Here is a 19,667-nt window from a genome sequence, read left to right as displayed (position 1 = left end):
TACTCAAACCATATCCAAACCAAAGCAAGAAAGAATCTTCCAGGAAAAGGAAATGACAAGTGCGAAGGCCTTGCACAAGAGTGGGTATGGAATGTTCAGGGAACAGCAAGGAAGCCAAGAGGGAGAGGGAAAGAAGAGATTTGGGAGGTAGAGGAACAGAAGTAGCCAAGGGTCAGACCATGTGTAAGCCATTGTAAGGTTTTCAGCATTTACTTTGAGCTGGGAGCCAGTGGAAGATTTTGAACTAGAGGTATAGTATGCTGTGACTACAGAAAGCCTTCCAGCTACATGTTGAAAACACTACAGGTGCCAAGGAAGGAAGGAGGCTAGTTCCGACCAGTTGGATCTGAGTGTGTTTTCCAAGTGCGGCCACCAGGATTTATTAGTAGGTTAGATGCAGAATATGAAAGAGTCAGGGATGACTCCAGTGACACCAAGGGTTTGGGCTAAATAACTGGGAGGAGAAGGTTTAGTGCGAAGGAATCCTGTGAAAGGACTTTTTGTGGAGGGGAAGAATAGGACTTAGATTTTAGAGATGTGACATTTGTGATTCCCACTAGTATGAGTGGAGGGGGATAAGGGTGTAGCTCAGTGGTAGAGCATTTGCTTAGCATGTGTGAGACCCTGGGTTCAATCCCCAGTACCCAGGGGTGGGGAGACGTCAGGGAATAGGTCTTGGCTAGGGATGGAAGTGGAGAAATTGGTGTAGACAGAGAATTTAAAGCCATTCAACTGGTTGAGATAACTGAGGAAGTATTTTTAAGTTGAGAGGCTGGACTGGGCACAGTGGCACATACTTGTAATGCCAGCAACTCCAGAGGTTTAGTTAGGTAGGAGGATCACAAGGTCAAAGCTAGCCTGGGCAACTTAGCAAGACCCAGTCTCAAAAAATAAAAAGGGCTGGGATGTACTTCAGTGGTAGAATGCCTCTGGGTTCAGAGATGTCAGAGAACCCTGGGATACCCCCAGGGTTAGATCAGATAGAAGAAAACAACAAAGGAGACTAAGATGAAGCTCTCAATGAGGGAGGTTCCAGAAAGCCAAGAGCCATGTCCTGGAAGCCAGTGGAAAAAAGTGTTTTGAGGAGGAAGGGGAGGGGGTAACAGGCTCTATCAAAGCCACCAATGGATCAGTTCGATGCTGCTAACAAGATGAAGATAGGAATGTTCACTAATCCAGCAGTGTGGAAGTCATTCACGATGCTCAAAACAGCTATGACAGTGGAATGGAGGAGATAAAAGCCTGGTGGGAGACAACATAAGGATGAAAGAACATTTATCAGCACATAAAACAACTCTTTCAAGGAAATATGAATTTCTGTATTTTTGTAATTATAATTCTTGTGTATTTCTGGATATTAATAAAATACTTGACATAGCTTTGTTTTAGTAAGTTATTTACATGACACTTGTATTCATGTATTTTTAAAAATTTTTTTGATTCTTTTTCTTTTTTTAGTTGGACACAATACTTTTATTTATCTTTATGTGGTGCTGAGGATCGAACCCAGCACCTCACACATGCTATACTCTACTGCTGAGCCACAACCCCAGCTCTATGTGTGTGTTTTGATGTAAAATATATTTCTAATTGTGGGTCATGGTAAAAAAAAAAAAAAAAAAGAAAGAAAGAAAAGAAAAAAAAACTTGAAAATAAGAAGTTAGATCAAGAAGGTGCAGGGAATGTTTGGAAAAAGAGGTTGAAAATATAGGGGATTTTGCAAGCCCAGCACAGTGGCACATACCTGTAGTCCCAGCTACTTAGATGGTAAAGGTGAGAAAATCGTTTTGAGCTCATGAGTTCAAGCCTGGCTAAGGCAACACTGAGACCCTGTCTCAAAAGGGTAAGGGATTTTTTTTCCATGTGAGCATAGTAGAAGGATGCAGGAAGTCAGAGTGGGCTGGAGTGGGTATTCAAGGAGACAGAAATTTAGGTTCTTTTCCATCCACACTCTTACTGACTTACACCAGTTAATCAAATTATTGCCTCATGTCCAAATTCAGCCTTCATTGCTGGTCCTGCAAGACCCTCTAAAACTTGTCCTATCAGCAGGCTCAGTGTAAAGCTTTGTCAGTGGGATACCGCTGAGGAAGGGGCTTCTTTTCCTAGTTCAGTGTGCTCCTACAGGCAGATGGTGCAGTGCCCGACTCCTATTACACACACCTTTTACAGAGCCCAACTTCACCAGTACCAAGTAGTTAACCACATGCAGCTCTGTCCCCCACCCCTGACTCTTCTTAACAAAATGCCCCAAGCCCACACCTCTGTATGCTGCAACTAAATAGCACTAGCGAACCTGTCTCCTCTCCCACCGGAACTGGATTTTTTTTGTGGAGGGGGGGGTACTGGGGATTTGAACCGAGGGGCATTCAACCATTGAGTAACATCCTCAGCCCTCTTTATATATTACTTAGAGATAGGGTCTTACTAAGTTGCTTTGGGCCTTGCTGAGTTGCTGGGGCTGGCTCTGAACTCTCGATCCTCCTGCCTTAATCTCCAGGTTATTATTTTTTGTAGCCCTTTTTTTGGGGGGGAGGGGGACAGAACCAGGGATGGAACTCAGGAGCACTCAACCACTGAGCCACATCCCCAGCCCTATTTTGTATTTTATTTAGAGACAGGGTCTCACTGAATGGCGAAGCGCTTCATCATTGCTAAGGCTGGCTTTGAACTCATGATCCTCCTGCCTCAGCCTCCGGAGCCACTGGGATTACAGGCATGCACCACCATACCCAGCTTGCAGCCCTATTTTTTATTTTATTTTATTTTTAAAAATACTTAGTTGTAGATGAACACACAGTATCTTTATTTTTATGTGGTGCTGGGGATTGAACCCAGTGCCTCACACGTGTGAAGCAAGCACTTTACCACTGAGCTACAGCCTCAGTCCCCTATTTTTTATTTTAAATATAATATTATAGGCAACTGTAAAAAAAAAAAAAAAACTACAGGAAGGGAGTGAAAAATAAAAATGCCTTCTAGTCTCACATCCCAGAGGTAAGTGGTATTGACATTTTAAAATAGTCTTCCAGAAATCTTTTTTCCTCAACTTTATTGAGGTATAATTGACAAACAAAAATCATATATTTAAGTTGTACCGACATGGATATTTGTTTTAGTCAGCTTTTTCATTACTGCGACTGGAAGACCCAAGCAGAACAAGTGTAAAGGATAAAAAGATTATTTGAGGGCTCATGGTTTCAGAGTTCTCAGTCCATATATAGCCAGCTCTATTCCAGGGGGCTCCAGGTGAGGCTGAACATAATGTTGAAAAAGAGAGGCAGAAGGAAGCAGCTCACATGATGATTAGAAAGCGGAGAGAGACTTCCCTCCCAGATACAAAATATATACCTTAGAGCCACACCCCCAATCTCTCATTGCCTCTACCCACATCTCACCTGCCTTTAGTTACCACTCAATTAATCCCATCAGGTGATTAATTTACTGATTGGGTTGAGACTTACATAACCCAATTATTTCTTCTCTGAACCTTCTTGTATTATCTCACAATTGAGCTTTTGGGGGACACCTCACATCCAAACCATAACAGTATTCAATGTGATGTTTCAACATACATTGTGAAATGATAAATGATTATCACAGTCAAGCTAATTAATATATTCAGAAATCTGTAATGCAACTAGAAATATTAAGAGGAGGGCTGGGGATGTGGCTCAAGTGGTAGCTCGCTTGCCTAGCATGTGTGAGGCACTGGGTTCAATTCTCAGCACCACGTAAAAATAAAATAAAGATATTTAAAAGATATTAAAAAAAGAAATATTAAGAGGAGTTAATTTTTTTTGTGTGTGTGGTACTAGGAACAAACGGTGCCTTGTGCACAACTAGGCAAGCACTCTACCACTGACTTACTCCCAGCCCCAAAAGGTTTTTTTGTTTTGTTTTGTTTTTTAAATGGGATTCTATCATAGTTATACCAAGTAGAGTGGGTTCATAAGAAATCCTCAGGGCATTATACCTATGTTGAGCTCTCAAAAGCCTCTGGAATAAAGGCATTTTCCCCTGAACCCTATTTCTTCACATTGGCAATGTACAAAGAAATGGTACTCACTATACCAAGGCTAAATATGTAAAAGAAATCCTGCAAAGATTAAAAAATATCTTTTGGAAGAGATTCATCTGAATCCTGTGTTAAAGTCAAGTCTTGTCTTATTTCTGTGCGAAACTAATTCAATTATTAAATTAGCCACTTCTTACCCAAATTGAACGTTTCTTCATATTGTGGGGATAGATTGTGTGCCTTTCACACCCCCTCCTTGTGGACCTTGACAGTGGAGGGTTCATTTTGTATTAGTGATTGTAGAGCTAATCTATAGCAGGAGAGCATCATTCAGAGCCTGCATAGGTACTGGTGATGATCTGTTTCTTAGATTCAGTAATGGGTGAGCAGACTTTTAAAACTATCATTATTACAAGTCTTACACATTTAGTGATTATTCTTTAGTATTCAGTACTTAATAAGATGCTGGGTACAGGTGCATGCCTGTAATCCTAGTAGCTTGAGAGGGTGAGGTAGGAGGATCACAAGTTCAAAGCCAACTTCAGCAACTCATCAAGGCCCTGAGCAACCCAGTGAGACCCTGTCTCTAAATAAAATACAAAATAGGGCTGGAGATGTGGCTCAGTGGTTGAGTGTCTCTGACTTCAATCCCTGATACCATCCCCCCCAAAAAGATGTTTTTGATAATTAGATTTTTATTTTTATTTTATTTTATGTTTTTGGTATCGGAGATTGAACCCAGAGGTAATTAACCACTGAGCCACATCCCCAGCCCTTTTTACTTTTTATTTTGAGACAGTGTCTCATTAAGTTGCAGAGGCTGGCCTCTAATTTCCAATTCTCCTGCCTCAACTCCTGAGTCAGTGAGATTACATGTGTGCCACTGTGCCCAGCCTAAATATTTTTTGAATCAGCAGTTCTTAGCTGAATTATTTACTTCTGAATGATTGGAGAGAATGGCAGTATCCATTTCCATGAAATAACCAGGTGTTTCGATTTAGGATGTCTTTCTTTCATGGCATCAAGCAATGCAAGGTCTTCTGCATCCAGGAGCCAACTTAACATTTGAAGCCTGGTGAGGCTTGGCAGGCGCAGCACACACTGACTCAAAGCCTTGACAGTGGTGGCCTGAGCTTTGATACAGGCTGTGAAATGCCTGGAGATAGTCAACTCTTGCAAGTTTGGCAGGTTGTCCAGTGCCCGAAAGAAATTTCTGTATCCTTCCTCTGTAATCTCATGATTGATGGAAAGATTTAAGTTCTCAAGCTTCTGGAAGCCTCCATTGATTGCAACCTTGGCTACAAAAACAAAAGAGAATCAGAAGGACTTCTATTTCAATGATGGTAGATGAGGGTTTTTAAATCAGCTTTCTCTCCCGCCACCACCATCATAATGAAGGTAGGAAATTCTGAATATAATTTTTTAATGTTTATCTTTTAGTTATAGGTGGACACAATATCTTTATTTTATTTTTTATGTGGTGCTGCGGATCGAATCCAGCACCTCACACATGGCAGGCAAGCGCTCTACCTCTGAGCCACAACCCCAGCCCACCAAATATAGTGTATTTTTAAGTATCTCTTTTAAAAAAGCCCCAAAGATAGCCATATTGCCAAAAGCAATCTATAGATCCAATGCAATCCCATTAAAATATCAATGACATTTTTCACAGAACTAGGAAAAGCAATCCTAAAATTCATATGCAAGAACAAAAGACCCAGAATAGCCAAAACAATTCTCAACAAAAATAGCAATGCAGGAGCTGGGCATGATGGTGATGCCTGCAATCCCAGTGATTCAGGAGGCTAAGACAGGAGGACCCTGAGTTCAAGACCCTGTCTCAAAATATAAAAAGGGATAGGGATGTAGCTCAGTGGCAGAGTGCCCTTGGGTTCAGTCTCCATTATTGAAGAGGGGAGGGGGTGTGGGGAGGAAGCAATGATGTTGGAGGCATCACAATACCCAACTTCAAATTATATTACAGAGCCATTGTAACAAAAGCACCATGGTATTGGCATACAAAGACACACAAACCAGGGGAATACAATAGAAGTCAAAGATAAACCCACACAGCTGCAGTCACCTGTTTTTTTTTTTTTTGTTTTTGTTGTTGTTGTTGGTTTTTTTTTTTTGTGTGTGTGTGTGTGTGTGCCTAAAAAATATGTAGGAGAAAAGACAGCCTTAATAAATGATGCTGGGAAACATTAATTAATTTTGAGGCAAGGTCTTGCTAAATTGAGGAGGCTGGCCTCAAACCTGTGATCCTCCTGCTTCAGCCTCCCAGGTAACTGGAATTAGAGACCTGCACTACCACACTGAGCTGTGAAACACCATCTCTTTTTTGCAGGGGTACTGGGGATTGAATTTAAGGGCACTCGACCACTGATCCACTTCCCCATCCTTTCTAGTATTTTACTTAGACACAGGGTCTCACTGAGTTGCTTAGGGCCTTGCTAAGTTGCTGAGATTGACTTTGATCCTCCTGCTTCTGCCTCCCAAGCCACTGGGATTGTAGGTGTGCGCCACTGTACTCGGTTTGTGCTACTGCACTCAGTTTGTGAGACACCATCTCTTTAAAAGAAAAAAAATCTTAAAATCCACCACAGTGGGAAAAGATAACATGACATAAAAGCAGACAGCTCATTAAACAAAATAAACAATGCAAGCTAGAAAGGTGAGAAGATAAAAGCCAAGACAGAATTCTATACTCCCTGAAAAAAAAAATACATGTCAAAGGTGAAGGCAAAATAAAACATTTCCAGACAATCAAAACACAAGACAATTCATTACCAGCTAACCCACTGGAAAAGAGATATTACAGGAGGTCTTCAGATAGAAGGAATGTGACCCACTCATAAAAGGAAGTACAGGAGACCATAAAGAGCAACAGGCATAAAAAATGTGTGGCTATGTATAAGAATATTCATAGAGACATTATTCATAATAAGCCAAGTGTGTGTGTGTGTGTGTGTGTGTGTGTGTGTGTGTGTGTGTGTGAAGTGCTAGGGTTTGAACCCAGGTTCTCACACATGCCAGGCAAGCACTCTACTACCAAGCTACACCCTCAGCCCTGATGTTCTGTGTGCTAATCTGCTTCATTGTTACCCATAAGTGGTATGTGTATTTTCAAGTATGTTCACTGGAAAAGTCATTGATTTGTATACTTAAGAGTTTTATACCTTTCTGTATGTATATTAATCTTCAATTGAAAAAAAAGTACTTTGAAAATATTTGGCCAGGTGTCTGAAACATTAGTTGTCAAGAATACAGACATGCCTGGGGATGTAGCTAATTGGGAGAGTGTTTTCCTAGCACACATGTGTGAGGCCCTGGCTTCATCCCCAGTATCTCTCACACACACAAACAAAAGAATAGAGACTTGCAGGCTTGGATAGCTTCAAAAGGGAGGCGCTCTTGGAATGTCCAGATCTGACTAGGATGAACTTAAATCCACAGAAGGACACGGAAGGAACAATATGATAGAAAGAATGAGGAAGTAGGTTGAAAACTTTAGGAGAGGCAAATGTGTTTATAGATACTTCGGAGCGGAAAGCTTGAGTAGCCGCCCCCCCGCCCCCCCTTCCCTGTGAGCTGAAACCCTTTCTCTAAGAATAGCTCACCAATTTCCATCAGGCTGTCATCATTCAAAACTTGGTAAAAGGAGAGGACTCGGAGACATTGAAGCTGCTGACACTGCTGGATAATCAGTTTTGCCACTTGACGAATCCCATCCCCAGTAGGAAGGATCAGCTCTTCCAAGTGATTAAGAGAACCTAAAGTATAGGCTGTCAGAAGAAATTAAATTTTTTTAAAAAAAGCTATTCTCTTTGTACAGTTAATTCCTATACATCAGTAGTCTGTAACTTAAAAAAATTATGCACCATCTGAAGACTCCATGTAGCGTAAAGGCCATTCCTCATCCTCTCCATGGGAAAGAGAAAAGGGGTCAGCACACACTTCCTCCATCCTCCCCTGACGAGTTTCTACTGTCCTGAAGTCTAAGATGCCTATTATATTTCCATTTTCTTTTTTATGGTGAATTGCAATTACTCTGGTAGCTCTGCAGTGCTTTCAACCCCCTTTCTTCCCATCCCACTCCCTTTCTTCCCATCTATACTCACTGAAAAAAAAATCATCTTCAATGATTTCCACATTGAGGAAATTTACACTGAGTACTAAAACCTCACCATCTGCCACTCTGATAACCTTCATTTCCACTTTGACCCCTCCTTAGCATGCCACATTGTGAATCTCTTTAAAAAATTTTCTATACATTAAAGTTTTTTGAATACTTTCTAGCATAAAACAAACTTCTAGGCTTTCCCAGTTTCAGTTCTTGAATGACCCATTGCTCCATAGACTGTGGTTCCTTTATGAAAAGAGAATTTAGAAATCAAGATCTGGGGGCTGAGGATGTAGCTCAGTGACATAGTAAGGACCTTCCCAAGAACCAAAAAACAAAACAAAAACAAAAAATCACTAGAAATCAAAATCTGGGCCTTTTGCCTCCTTGTGTCTCTGAAAGCAGGATGGGTCACCCACAGCTGCATGCGAGCCAGCTGCAGAAGTTCAGCCCCAGTTCTGGTTTTCATCCTTTGCTCACACCAAGCAAGGTTTGATCCAAAAATACAGCCTTAATATGTACTGCCAACGACACCATTAGCACACAAAGATATAGTCTTCATTAGTTAGACTATGTGATCTTCCTTGGATAGATTATCCAAGACATCTGCCCACTGAAAGGAACCATACTAGCTCTTTTTTTTTTTTTTAAAGAGAGAGAGAGAGAGAGAGAGAGAGAGAGAGAGAGAGAGAGAGAGAGAGAGAATTTTTAAAATATTTATTTTGTAGTATTCAGCGGACACAACATCTTTGTTTGTAATGTGGTGCTCAGGATCGAACCCAGGCCGCACGCATGCCAGGCGAGCGCACTACCGCTTGAGCCACATCTCCAGCCCCATACTAGCTCTTTGTACAGAAAATTAAAATATTTAACCAGGCACAGTGGTGCATACCCATAATCCCAGCAACTCAGGAGGCAGAGGCAAGAAGATTACAAATTCAAGGAATTTTTCTAAGACAATTTTTCCATATCATTATTCCCTAAACAATGCTGCATAACAGCTATTACGTAGCATTTACATTATTTTAAGGACTACGAGTGATCTAGAATTGATTGTATGTATGCACGATTATGCATACATACAATCCCAACTCCTTGGGAGGTTAAGACAGGAGACCTCAAATTCAAGGCCAGCCCCAGCAATTTAGCATAATCCTGTCTCAAAAAAGAAAAAGGATTGGGGACATGGCTCAGTGGTATAGGACCCTAGGTTTAATTCCCAATACTGGGGGTGTGGGGGGAAGGAGGAAGATGTGTGTGGGTTATGTGCATATACTATACCATTACACCATTATGAGGGACTTGAGCATCCTCTGAATTTGGTATCAATCAGGGATCCTGGAAACAATCTAGTGGATACTGAAGGACAACAGTACATATCTTGCTTTGTTGTAGCTAATTAAAAATAGAAGAAAGGGGTTGAGAGAGGGAGGGAATAAGGAATAAGTAAAAAGAACTGCTTTGAAAACATACCAAAATTTTCAGATGTTTCCTTGTCTGGAAATTGTTGGAATGAAAGATTTAATATCTTCAGAGAGAGAAAATTTGGCAAAATGGTGACTATGAGAGAGAAAATAAGAATTTAGTTATATCACTTATATTTCTTATAACAAAGAGTAACATCTTTAAATAATATTTGAGAAGTGATCAACATTAATAAAATAATTCAGACTGAATTAGTTTGACTAAGAGGATACAAATCCTTGCTCAGAAAATGATTCTGGAAACAATAAAAATGTTTAAAATTATAGAAACAATTAAGCTTTATTATTTGAGAAATTCATTAAAGATCAAGTATAAAATGTTCCTTGACATCAACTGCATTTTAAGATATTGACTCTTTTTATAGTGACTTTGACTTTGTAGAGTGCCTTTTAATATGATAGTCCACAGAAACATCTTAAATCAAAATTTTAAGTTTATAGTTCTTACCAAATGGGATGACATTAAAAAATGATTCAGAAAACCAAATTTCTTCAAGTTTCTTGCAGGAAGCGAGTGCAGTCATTAGAGACTCAAAATTCGAAAAGAAATTACATTTCAGATGGAAAACACGAAGGTTTGGAGAATTCTGAATCAATGTGACTGTAAAATATCAAGGGTTTTCAGAAATTAGAGAAAACTACAAATTTTTTAAAGTATTTTTATTTTTTAGTTGTAGTTGGACACAATACCTTTATTTTATTCATTTATTTTTATGTAGTGCTGAGGATTGAACCCAGGGCCTCACATGTGCTAGGCAAGTGCTCTACCGCTGAGCCACAACCCCAGCCCCAAATTACAAATTTCTATCAAAACAACCTTGTAATTTATTATTTTGTTCCAACAATATTGAATTCAAACAAGGTACCATGATATAATGATCTAAGAATCAGGTTGCTTTGGACTTGTATTCAAGTTCTGCAACTGACTGACGAGCAATTTAAACTTGGACAAGTTACTGACTCTCTCTGGGGATCAGTTTTGTTTTCTAAAAAATTAGGGTTCAGAAGCCAGATGGTGTGGCACATGCCTGTAATCCTAGCTGTTTGGCATGCTGAGGCAAGAGAATCACAAGGCCAGCCTGAGAGATTTTTTTTCAGACTCTGTCTGAAAAAAAAAAAAGGCTGGAGGTACATCTCTGTTGTTAGAGTACTTGCATAGTTAGGTGCAAGGCCCTGAGTTCAGTCCCCAGCAGTACTAAAAACAAAAACAACCATAACAAAAGACTCCATAAGGTCACCTTCAGCTTTACCATCCTGTCTCTAAGTTTGTACATTGCATTTATACAATAAAAATGCTATGCAAAGAAACATAAAATGATGACAACTTTAAAGCAAAAACCTAAGTTTGACTCAAAAATTGCTGGCAAATTTAAGAAAACTATCTCTTTCAGCTTCAATTTCAATGAAGTTTTGCATGTAACTCTGTAATCAATTTCATGTGAAGCTTTACATTTCTTTAGTCTTTAGTGTTCAGCACTTACTAAATTAAGGAACTGATAGTAACTAAGTCGTTTTGCGAATGATGTATTTTAAAAGGATGGTTGCACAAACTGTCCATCAACCATGAGAATAAGATGGCTAGCAACAGGAAAATGCTATCAATTACATATTCATCTCCCTGAGCTGGCAAATGTATAAGGTGCAATGTTAAGAACAACTTATACAGAAGCAAAATAAAAGAACCACAAACTAATTTGGAGAGGCAGGATGTTAAGGTTTAAGAAGGTCAGATTTAGGAGTCAAATTTTCTGTCTTTCAATCTATGTTTCCTAACTGTATGAACTTGAGCAAATTACTTAACTTCTTTGTGCTTCAATTTTCCCAGCTGTAATGGCAATAATAATAGTACCTTACCTCACAGAATGGGTATTAAGATTTAATAAGTTAATATTTGTGAAGTGCTTAGAAGAGTTCCAAGAATGTAGTAAAGACTCAGTAATTACAAAGAGCTCTCTGCTTTCTTAATGAGAAAGAGTACTATCCCCACAATTTACAATAGATATAGCTCAGTGGGAGAGGGCCCCAGTCCCCAATACTGAAAAAAAAAAGTATATAGAAAAATGTGTGTAGGTTATGTGCAAATGCTACACCATTTTAAATGAGGAACTTGAGCATCCTCTGATTTTGATATCAACAGGAGGTCCTGGAACTCTAATACCCGTAAAAGTTTTAATTCTTAAATTAAAAGTAGTTTCTTTAACCAATGCAAAGACAAACAAATTGAGCCATACTTACCTAGTTTTGAAGAATCATCTTCACCTAAAATATGAATCAATAATTTCTCCATATGGTGGAGGTTTGGGAATTCTTCAGGAATGACTGAAAAAGTATTTGGTTTGTCATCTAGTTTCACAGACAGTTCTTTCAGGCACAGGAATTTGTCTAAGTTAGGAAAGATTTGATCTGGAAAGTGGCACACGGTTTCTCATCATTACAGTGCTCCAAATGGAAATATAGAAACTTTCATTTTGATTCATCAGCTATTTTCACATTTTGAAATGAAAACCTGTCAGATACCATTTTCTTTTTTAGAAAGTATGCATATGCAGACATTGCTATCTGCAGCCTGTACTAATTACATTCTATATGGGAAGCCCTGTGTGACTCTCTGGTCTTACAAAAATAAATAAAATATCTCCTCAATAATTGGTGTGAGAACAGTTGAGTTTGCATAAGCAAGAGAATGTAAAAAAAAATTAAATTCATTGAAATGGATCAATGGCAAACATAAGAGCTAAAATCATACAACTCCTAGATGACAGCATAGGGGTGAATCTTCATGACCTTGAACTTGGCAATGGATTCTTAGATATGACATCAAAAGCACTAGGGAAAAACAATTAATTAATTAATTAATTAATTAGACCTCATCAAATTTAAAACTTTTGTGCACTGAATACTATAAAGAGAAATTACAATCTACAGAATAGGAGAAAATATTTTTCAAACCATATTTCTAATAAGGGTTTGATATACAAAATATACATAGAACTTCTACAGCATAACAACAATATCAACAAAAAAATTTAAAATGGACAAAGAACTTGACTAGACATTTCTCAAAAAAAGAGATACAGCCATCATGAGAATATGAAAAGATGATGTTCAATATCATTCAGTCATTAGGAAAATGCAAATCAAAAGCACAATGAGATAACATTTCACATCTATTAGATGGTTTTATGATTAGCAAAAAAAAAAAAAAAAAAGAAAAACTGAGGATGTGGAGAAATTAGAACTCTTGCATATAACTGGTGGAAATATAACATTGTATAGCCACTGAAGAATAGTTTGCAAGTTCCTCAAAAACCTAAACAGAATTACCATATGAAGCAGAAATTCTACCCATAGGATATACTCAAAACAATTAAAAAGCAGGGCCTCAAACAGATACTTGTAAAACTAATGTTCATTTCAGCATTGTTCACAGTAGCCAGAAGAAAGAAATCACCTAAGCGTCCATCAAGGGAGCAATGACTAGATGAAATGTAATATATAGGGGCTGGGATTGTGGCTCAGTGGTAGAGCACTCACCAAGGATGTGTGAGGCACTGGGTTCGATTCTCAGCACCACATAGAAATAAATAAAATGAAGGTCCACTGACAACTAAAAAAGCTTAAAAAAAAGAAACGTGATATATATATTGGACCTTCATTATATATATATATATATATATATATATATATATATATATATATATATATATATATATATAATGATATTCCATTATATATAATGGAATATCATTCAGCTACAAAAAGAAATAAAGGGACTGGACTCAGTGGCACATGCCTGTAATCCTGACTACTCAACAATGTGAGGCAGGAAGATAGCAATTTTAAGGTCAGCCAGACAAGTTAGTGAGACTCTGTCTCAAAATAAAAAAAAGAGCAAAGGCTGTCTCTCCCTTTGGAGATCACCCACATCCTTCCTTGAATGTGTGTTCCTTCTTTATCCCCCAAACTGCTCACTCTTAAGATGACTGGTATTCTCCCTTGAATGTGTACTTCTTACTTTACCCCTAAAAGACATCTCTCCCTTGACATAGACTGCATTCTCACTTAAATATGTAACTGCTATCCTAAATAAATCTGTGTCTGGAGGAAAAAAAAAAGAAAGAAAGAAAGAAAGAAAGAAAGAAAGAAAGAAAGAAAGGTTGTGTGCTGGAAAATAGCTCAGTGGTTAAGTACCACTGGGTTCAACCCCCTGTACTGCAGCAAAAAAAAAAAAAAAAGAAAAGAAAGAAAGAAAAGAAAAAAGAAAAAGAAAGAACAGAACAGAACCAGGGTGGTGCATGCCTGTAACCCCAGAGACTGTGGCAGGAGGATCACAAGTTTGAGGCCAGCCTCAGCAATTTAGCATGGCTTTCAGCAACTCAGCGGGACCCTGCCTCAAAATAAAACATAAAATGGTCTGGGGATGTGGTTCTGTGGTTAAACCCTCCTGGGTTCAATCCCCAGTACCAAACAAACAAAAAAACCTGTTAATATGGAAAATTTTGTTATATATATTTTACCATAGTAAAAACATTTTTAATAGTTAAACTATTTCTAAATTTAATGATAAATATCAACCCACAGAAATTTAAAAAAAAAAACTGAATAACCCTCAAGTAAGACATACGCAAAGCAAAGCACAACTAGATATACTTCAAATTGTTGAAAGTCAAAGAGCGGCAATAATTAGAAAATGAAAAAAAAATTAAATGCCATTTACAATGACATCAAAAAATATATGTACAAAGAAATAAATTTAAGGAGAGGTAGACAATGTTTACGCTAAAATGATCACATGTTGCTTAGAAGACACAAATGTATGAGAGACATTATTTCCTGTTTATCCTTTTCTTTTCTGGAGAAGCCAAGCACTTTTTTCCGTCAGGTAGTTAGCATGAAGGTAATTTTAAAGCATCATTTAATATATAGATCATTATTTGCTAATAACAAGAATTTCACATCTGTTTACAAAGAGAAGTCACTAGTTAAATATTGATATTAATGTTGCTTTAAAAATCTTTTTTAGTTGTTGATGTACCTTTATTTTTTATTATTTATATGTGGTTCTGAGGATGGAGCCCAATGTCTCACACATGCTAGGCAGGTGCTCTGCCACTGAGCCATGACCCCAGCTCCATGTTGTTGTTTTTTAACTGGGGATTGAAACCAGGGGTACTGGAGAGAGGGTACATTGCCATCCTTTTTCATTTTTCATTTTGAGTCAGAGGCTTCCTAAATTTCCCAGACTGGCCTCAGACGTGTGATCCTTCTGCCTCAGCCTCCAGAGTCACTAGGATTATAAGACATGTGCCACTACACCCATCTTATTTTGTTAATTTTATCTCAGTTATCTGAAAACCGTTCTATTTTTCAGGGGTCTTTCATTAATTACAGACTCAAAGCTTATTTTATGCCATTCTATCAAGGAACATTTTTGGTCTCATGCCCTCAGAAATTTTCATCTACCTAAAAACTAAGAATGAAGAAATAAAGTCTCACATTGGAACAGTCACCCCAAATCTATTTAGATTTACCTTGTAGCTGGATTGTCCCTGAGATGTTAAGAGATTCCAGGGAAGGCAAGGTGAGAAGCAGCTCCTGTTCTGGGGCACAGAGTTCACACTGGTGTATAGAGCACTTGGTGACAGAGGTCTTATTTAGCTCCAGAGCTGGGCGGATGCTTTCAATAAAGCCACTGCTGTGATCTAAATGGAGTTCAATGTGCTGTGAAGCTGAGAAAACTTCCGTTAGAACCCTGAGCATCTCCTGATCCACAGCATCCATGCTGGTCACCTGGACTTCCAGCAGGGGAATCTTGTACTGCTTGGAAGACAGTTTCCAATAGCCAGCACTGATGTCTGGTGGCGCCCTGTGTTGTAAATCCAGAAAGCTGTTTATGGTCTCTTCCTGTTCAGCTAAATTTTCCTCAAATTCTTTCATAGGTTTAAAGGTAGAAGCATAGTCCTGATCTATAGTTGGTACCTGTGATTTGTTGATTTCCCAACATTTTGCCAGGGATGAAAAATTTGGGAAATTTTTCCTTTTCTTTCCTTGTATGGAGACAACAATACTCTTCAACAACAACAGGCTTTCTGGGTGGTCAAAAAAGTACTGTAAATTAAGTATATTCAAACTCAGTGTTCTCCCTTGAAGGAATTGCAAAATAAATGGAGAACATGCAGCAACAGTGTTACTTTGATAAGCAATTTCTAGAGCAAGAGCCAATAACCGTTTTGAAACCAGTGAATAGTAAGTGTTCGGAGCCAGTTGCCATATCGTCCTAAGAAATTCCATATACATTGAAATATCTGGACGGTGCTTCAGGTAGTCATCATTTTCTGACATATCTTCCAATGATTCTTTATTATCCACCAAATGAAGCAAATGAGATACAAGTTTTGGCCCTGCCTTTGATGAAGGGTGGCTGGAGACATATTTCAAAAAATTCTCATAGGGAAATACAGCCATCATGGATGACTTAATTTGTTTCAAATAATAAAGTCCCAAATCTTGATCATCCTGCCTGTCTGAATCCAGGAGTTCAATCAGCCTTATCCCAGCAAGAAATTCTTGAAATGTATTACTTAAAAACTGATAGACTGGTCTCAGTCTTTGGGCTGTGAATTTGCTCATCAAACACATGGTTAGATCTTCATCTTCATCAACCCCTGCTTCTTCGAGGTCATTGCCAGTAAACTCAAAGCAAGATGAAAAAAATCCTCTCAGGGCCAGCTCACTGCAGGAAGATATAATTTCTTTGAAACGTTCAGCTGTAGATTTGTGCTTTAAAAAAAGGTAATCCATATAGGATTTGAAAACAGCCACATCATCAAAGAACTGATCAAAAGGACATTGAAACCAGTTAGTACAGATTGCTGCCACAAAGAGGGGAGTTTTCTGAATTCCCTGCAAATTTGTATTCTTTCCAAAGTGAACCATCATCTTTCGAAGACGAGTCATATTATGTGGAAAGAGCCTCCGTAATAGAAAGATAGTATTATAAAAGGGAAACGCTTGGATCTCTAGAATCGTATCTAAGTATCGGCGGATGTTCCTGGCCCTGTTTGTATGGATGGCAATCAACAAGCAGGATCGTAATGAGTGGTTTTTTTTAATCAGTTTTTCTATGACTTGAGGGAATGAGCACATTTCTTTGTAATCATCCAAAAGGAATAACACCTGATTCTTTAACTGCCGGATGATGTTCATCAGGCATATTTCAGTAACAGTTCCTTCTGTCTCTAGGAGTTGGTCACAAATGATGCTGGCCAGCCCCTGGTCTGGTCTGGTAGAACTAAGGGAGAGGTAGAAGACCAGCTGGAATCTGTTCAGCAGAGGACAGCATCCCGATGCCCAGAGAAAAGCTATTTTCTTCAATAGGACCGTCTTTCCACTACCAGTTTCACCTTCCACACACATTACAGAGTTCAAGTTGGCAAAGACCTCAGGCAACACCACGGGTTCTTGCACAGTGCTGCTGATATGCTTTGAAATGATGGACAGATCACAACCCAGCAAGTGGTCAGTGGCTACTTTGGAAGAGAGCTCCAGCAAAGACATGTGGCGGAAACTGGCACTGGTGTAGACTGCTCTCAGTTTCTCACTCAGATTCTTTGCCTCTTGAAACCATTGGGTTTTGTCCTGTGCCACTTCTGTGGAGAGAGGGGAGGCACAGCTGGGATTCACAGTCACATCTCTCTCAATCCTAATACCATATTCTTTCCACACCATGATTCCACCTATCTACTACAGATGGACTAGGACCTTCCACAGCTATCCATGATCCCCAGTTTGGGATTCTCTTCTAGCTTTTTCCATGAAACCAGAATGTGGGGAGCATGAACCCCAGTACCCTACTTGACATGGGGACCTAGAAATGTGCTTATTAGGAGCCTCCTGGAATTCTATACTTTCCCTTTTTAAAACCTCAGGAGAGAAACTTGCTGCGTGGTGCCTTTCAACAATAGTTTGTATCTGAAACACATTGATTACCATGGATTCAGTCCTGCATTCACTCTGGAAATGCCAGAAGAACCCTGAGTTTCTCTCAATATACAATAGTCTCCATTTCAGTGATGCTCTGATCTATGAGATCTTTGGACAATTACAAATATTTTTTTAAATATTTTTTTTAGTTGTTGATGGACATTTTTATTTTATTCATTTATTTATATGTGGTGCTGAGAATTGAACACAGTGCCTCATATATGTGAGGTAAGCACGCTACCCCAGTTCCACAAATACTTTTTTCTCAAATCTTTGCATACAAATATATTTACACATACATATAATCCCATGTGCTGCTTCCAAGTTTTTTTTTTTTAATTTACTTAGACTTTTATTATTGGACCTTTAGAATAAATCTAGAACAGCTTGTTGTCTAGAACACACTTGACATTATATTCCATGATTACCTGGCAACTTTGGAATTAATGATTGTATTTCCTTAGCATTCATTCATTTATGAGTACCAAGACCCATTCTATGATTAGTGAAGACATGCTTTACATGCATTCTCACTTAATCCTTACCTTGATTATTCCAGGAGATGGTATCACCTTTTCATAGATGAGAGATATGAAGTTCTAAATGGTTTGAAATTACAACTAAGGAGTTCAGATAGGATTCCTGCTTAAATTGTCCAACTCTACCATGGAGAGGGGCAACAGAGCATAATGGTTTAGTGAAACACAATGCATGGGCCTGTTCTAGCTCTGCTACTTATTACTGCCTTTCTGATCTTAGATAAATTATCTCACCTTTCTGCGCCCGTTTCCTGAAACTAATAATAATACTTACATCATAGGGATTATTGTGATGATTAAATAGGAATTAATCAACTAAGCCTCAAGTGCATATATTATCAATGAGTAACTATTATTATTCTACCTCCTAAATAAACATTTTACTTCCAAGTTCTTACCTGGCCCTATAGAATTAACTGCTTCTGAATCTTCAAGATTGTTTTCGGTTGTAGTTTCCTTCGAAAAAGAAAATTCTTTATTAAATAAAAATTTGCATAAGAGAGTAAGACATCATATTATTATTGAGGATCCAACATCTTCTAAACACAGCCTACCCTCAAGTGTTTATGCTAAAAGGAGTGCTCTAAATGCAAAATAATTAACCATTTGCAAACATCTGCAAGATGGTACATGTGTTCTTAGATGACTGTGTCAGTCAGCTTTTCGTCACCGGGAAAAACTATCTGATTAAAACAACCTGGAGGAGGAAAGATTTATTTTGGCTCACAGTTCCAGAGGCTTCAGTCTGTGGTCAGCTCCAAGGCAGAAATATCATGGCAGAAGGACATGATGGAGGAAAGCTGCTCATCTTGCAACAGCCACAAAGCAGAGAGAGGGAGGAAGGGGCCAGGGACAAGATAAACCCTTCCAAGGCATGCTCCTAGTGACCTACTTCCACCAAGTAGGCCCCACTTCCTACTGTTTCCATCACCTCTCAATAACGCCATCCAACTATTAGTCCATTAATGCATTAATCCATTAATTTGGTCAGAGCCTTCATGATCTAATCACTTCCCAAAAGCTCCACCTCTGTACTTTGCAAGTACATGCAGCACATTGAAGACTAAGCCTTAAACACAGGAATCTTGGGGGATACTTCATATAAACAAACATAACAATGATACATATATGGTACATTCCATGGTGAATACTTTTAAGATAATCAGAATATATAATAATGTTTAGAGCAAGAAGAACCCTGAGGTGCAGCCTCTGTCCTTAGTTGATAAATACATGTTTATTATTACACACCTGGAATGTATGTTTCTTCCTTTTAAAAATGAACTATTTGGGGCTGGGGTTGTAGCCCTGTGGTAGAGCACTTGCCTTGCATGTGTGAGGCACGGGGTTCGATCCTCAGCACCAAACAAAAATAAATAAGTAAGCAAAGATATCGTGTCCATCTACAACTGAGAAAATATTTTTTTAAAAATGAGCTATTTTAAAAAGGGGCTCGGGGTATGGCTCAGTGGCAGAGAACTTGTTTAGCATGTGTGAAAAGAAAAAAAGAAAGTAAGAAT

At 38.6% G+C, this 19,667-nt stretch overlaps 1 protein-coding gene across 3 annotated transcripts in view; it reads right to left on the bottom strand.

The window, feature by feature from the left end:
* Positions 1-4,951: 4,951 nt before the first annotated feature.
* Positions 4,952-19,667, bottom strand: part of Naip (NLR family apoptosis inhibitory protein) — a 30,089-nt gene continuing 15,373 nt past the window's right edge. For 2 of the 3 annotated variants that reach the window (XM_076856070.2, XM_076856069.2), the window contains exons 8-14: positions 18,546-18,603; positions 15,157-17,274; positions 11,861-12,028; positions 10,074-10,226; positions 9,615-9,701; positions 7,639-7,803; positions 4,952-5,316 (exon numbers count right to left, since the gene is read on the bottom strand). In XM_076856070.2, coding sequence (XP_076712185.1) covers positions 4,952-5,316; positions 7,639-7,803; positions 9,615-9,701; positions 10,074-10,226; positions 11,861-12,028; positions 15,157-17,274; positions 18,546-18,603 — 3,114 coding nt within the window. The remainder of the gene's footprint in view (positions 5,317-7,638; positions 7,804-9,614; positions 9,702-10,073; positions 10,227-11,860; positions 12,029-15,156; positions 17,275-18,545; positions 18,604-19,667) is intronic. The other variant, XM_076856071.1, reaches the window with a different exon arrangement.

The sequence above is a fragment of the Callospermophilus lateralis genome, chromosome 5 (assembly GCF_048772815.1).
Source record: "Callospermophilus lateralis isolate mCalLat2 chromosome 5, mCalLat2.hap1, whole genome shotgun sequence".
Taxonomy (NCBI): domain Eukaryota; kingdom Metazoa; phylum Chordata; class Mammalia; order Rodentia; family Sciuridae; genus Callospermophilus; species Callospermophilus lateralis.
The sequence above is the reverse complement of the archived record's forward strand: the minus strand, read 5'-3'. Positions and strand labels throughout refer to the sequence as shown.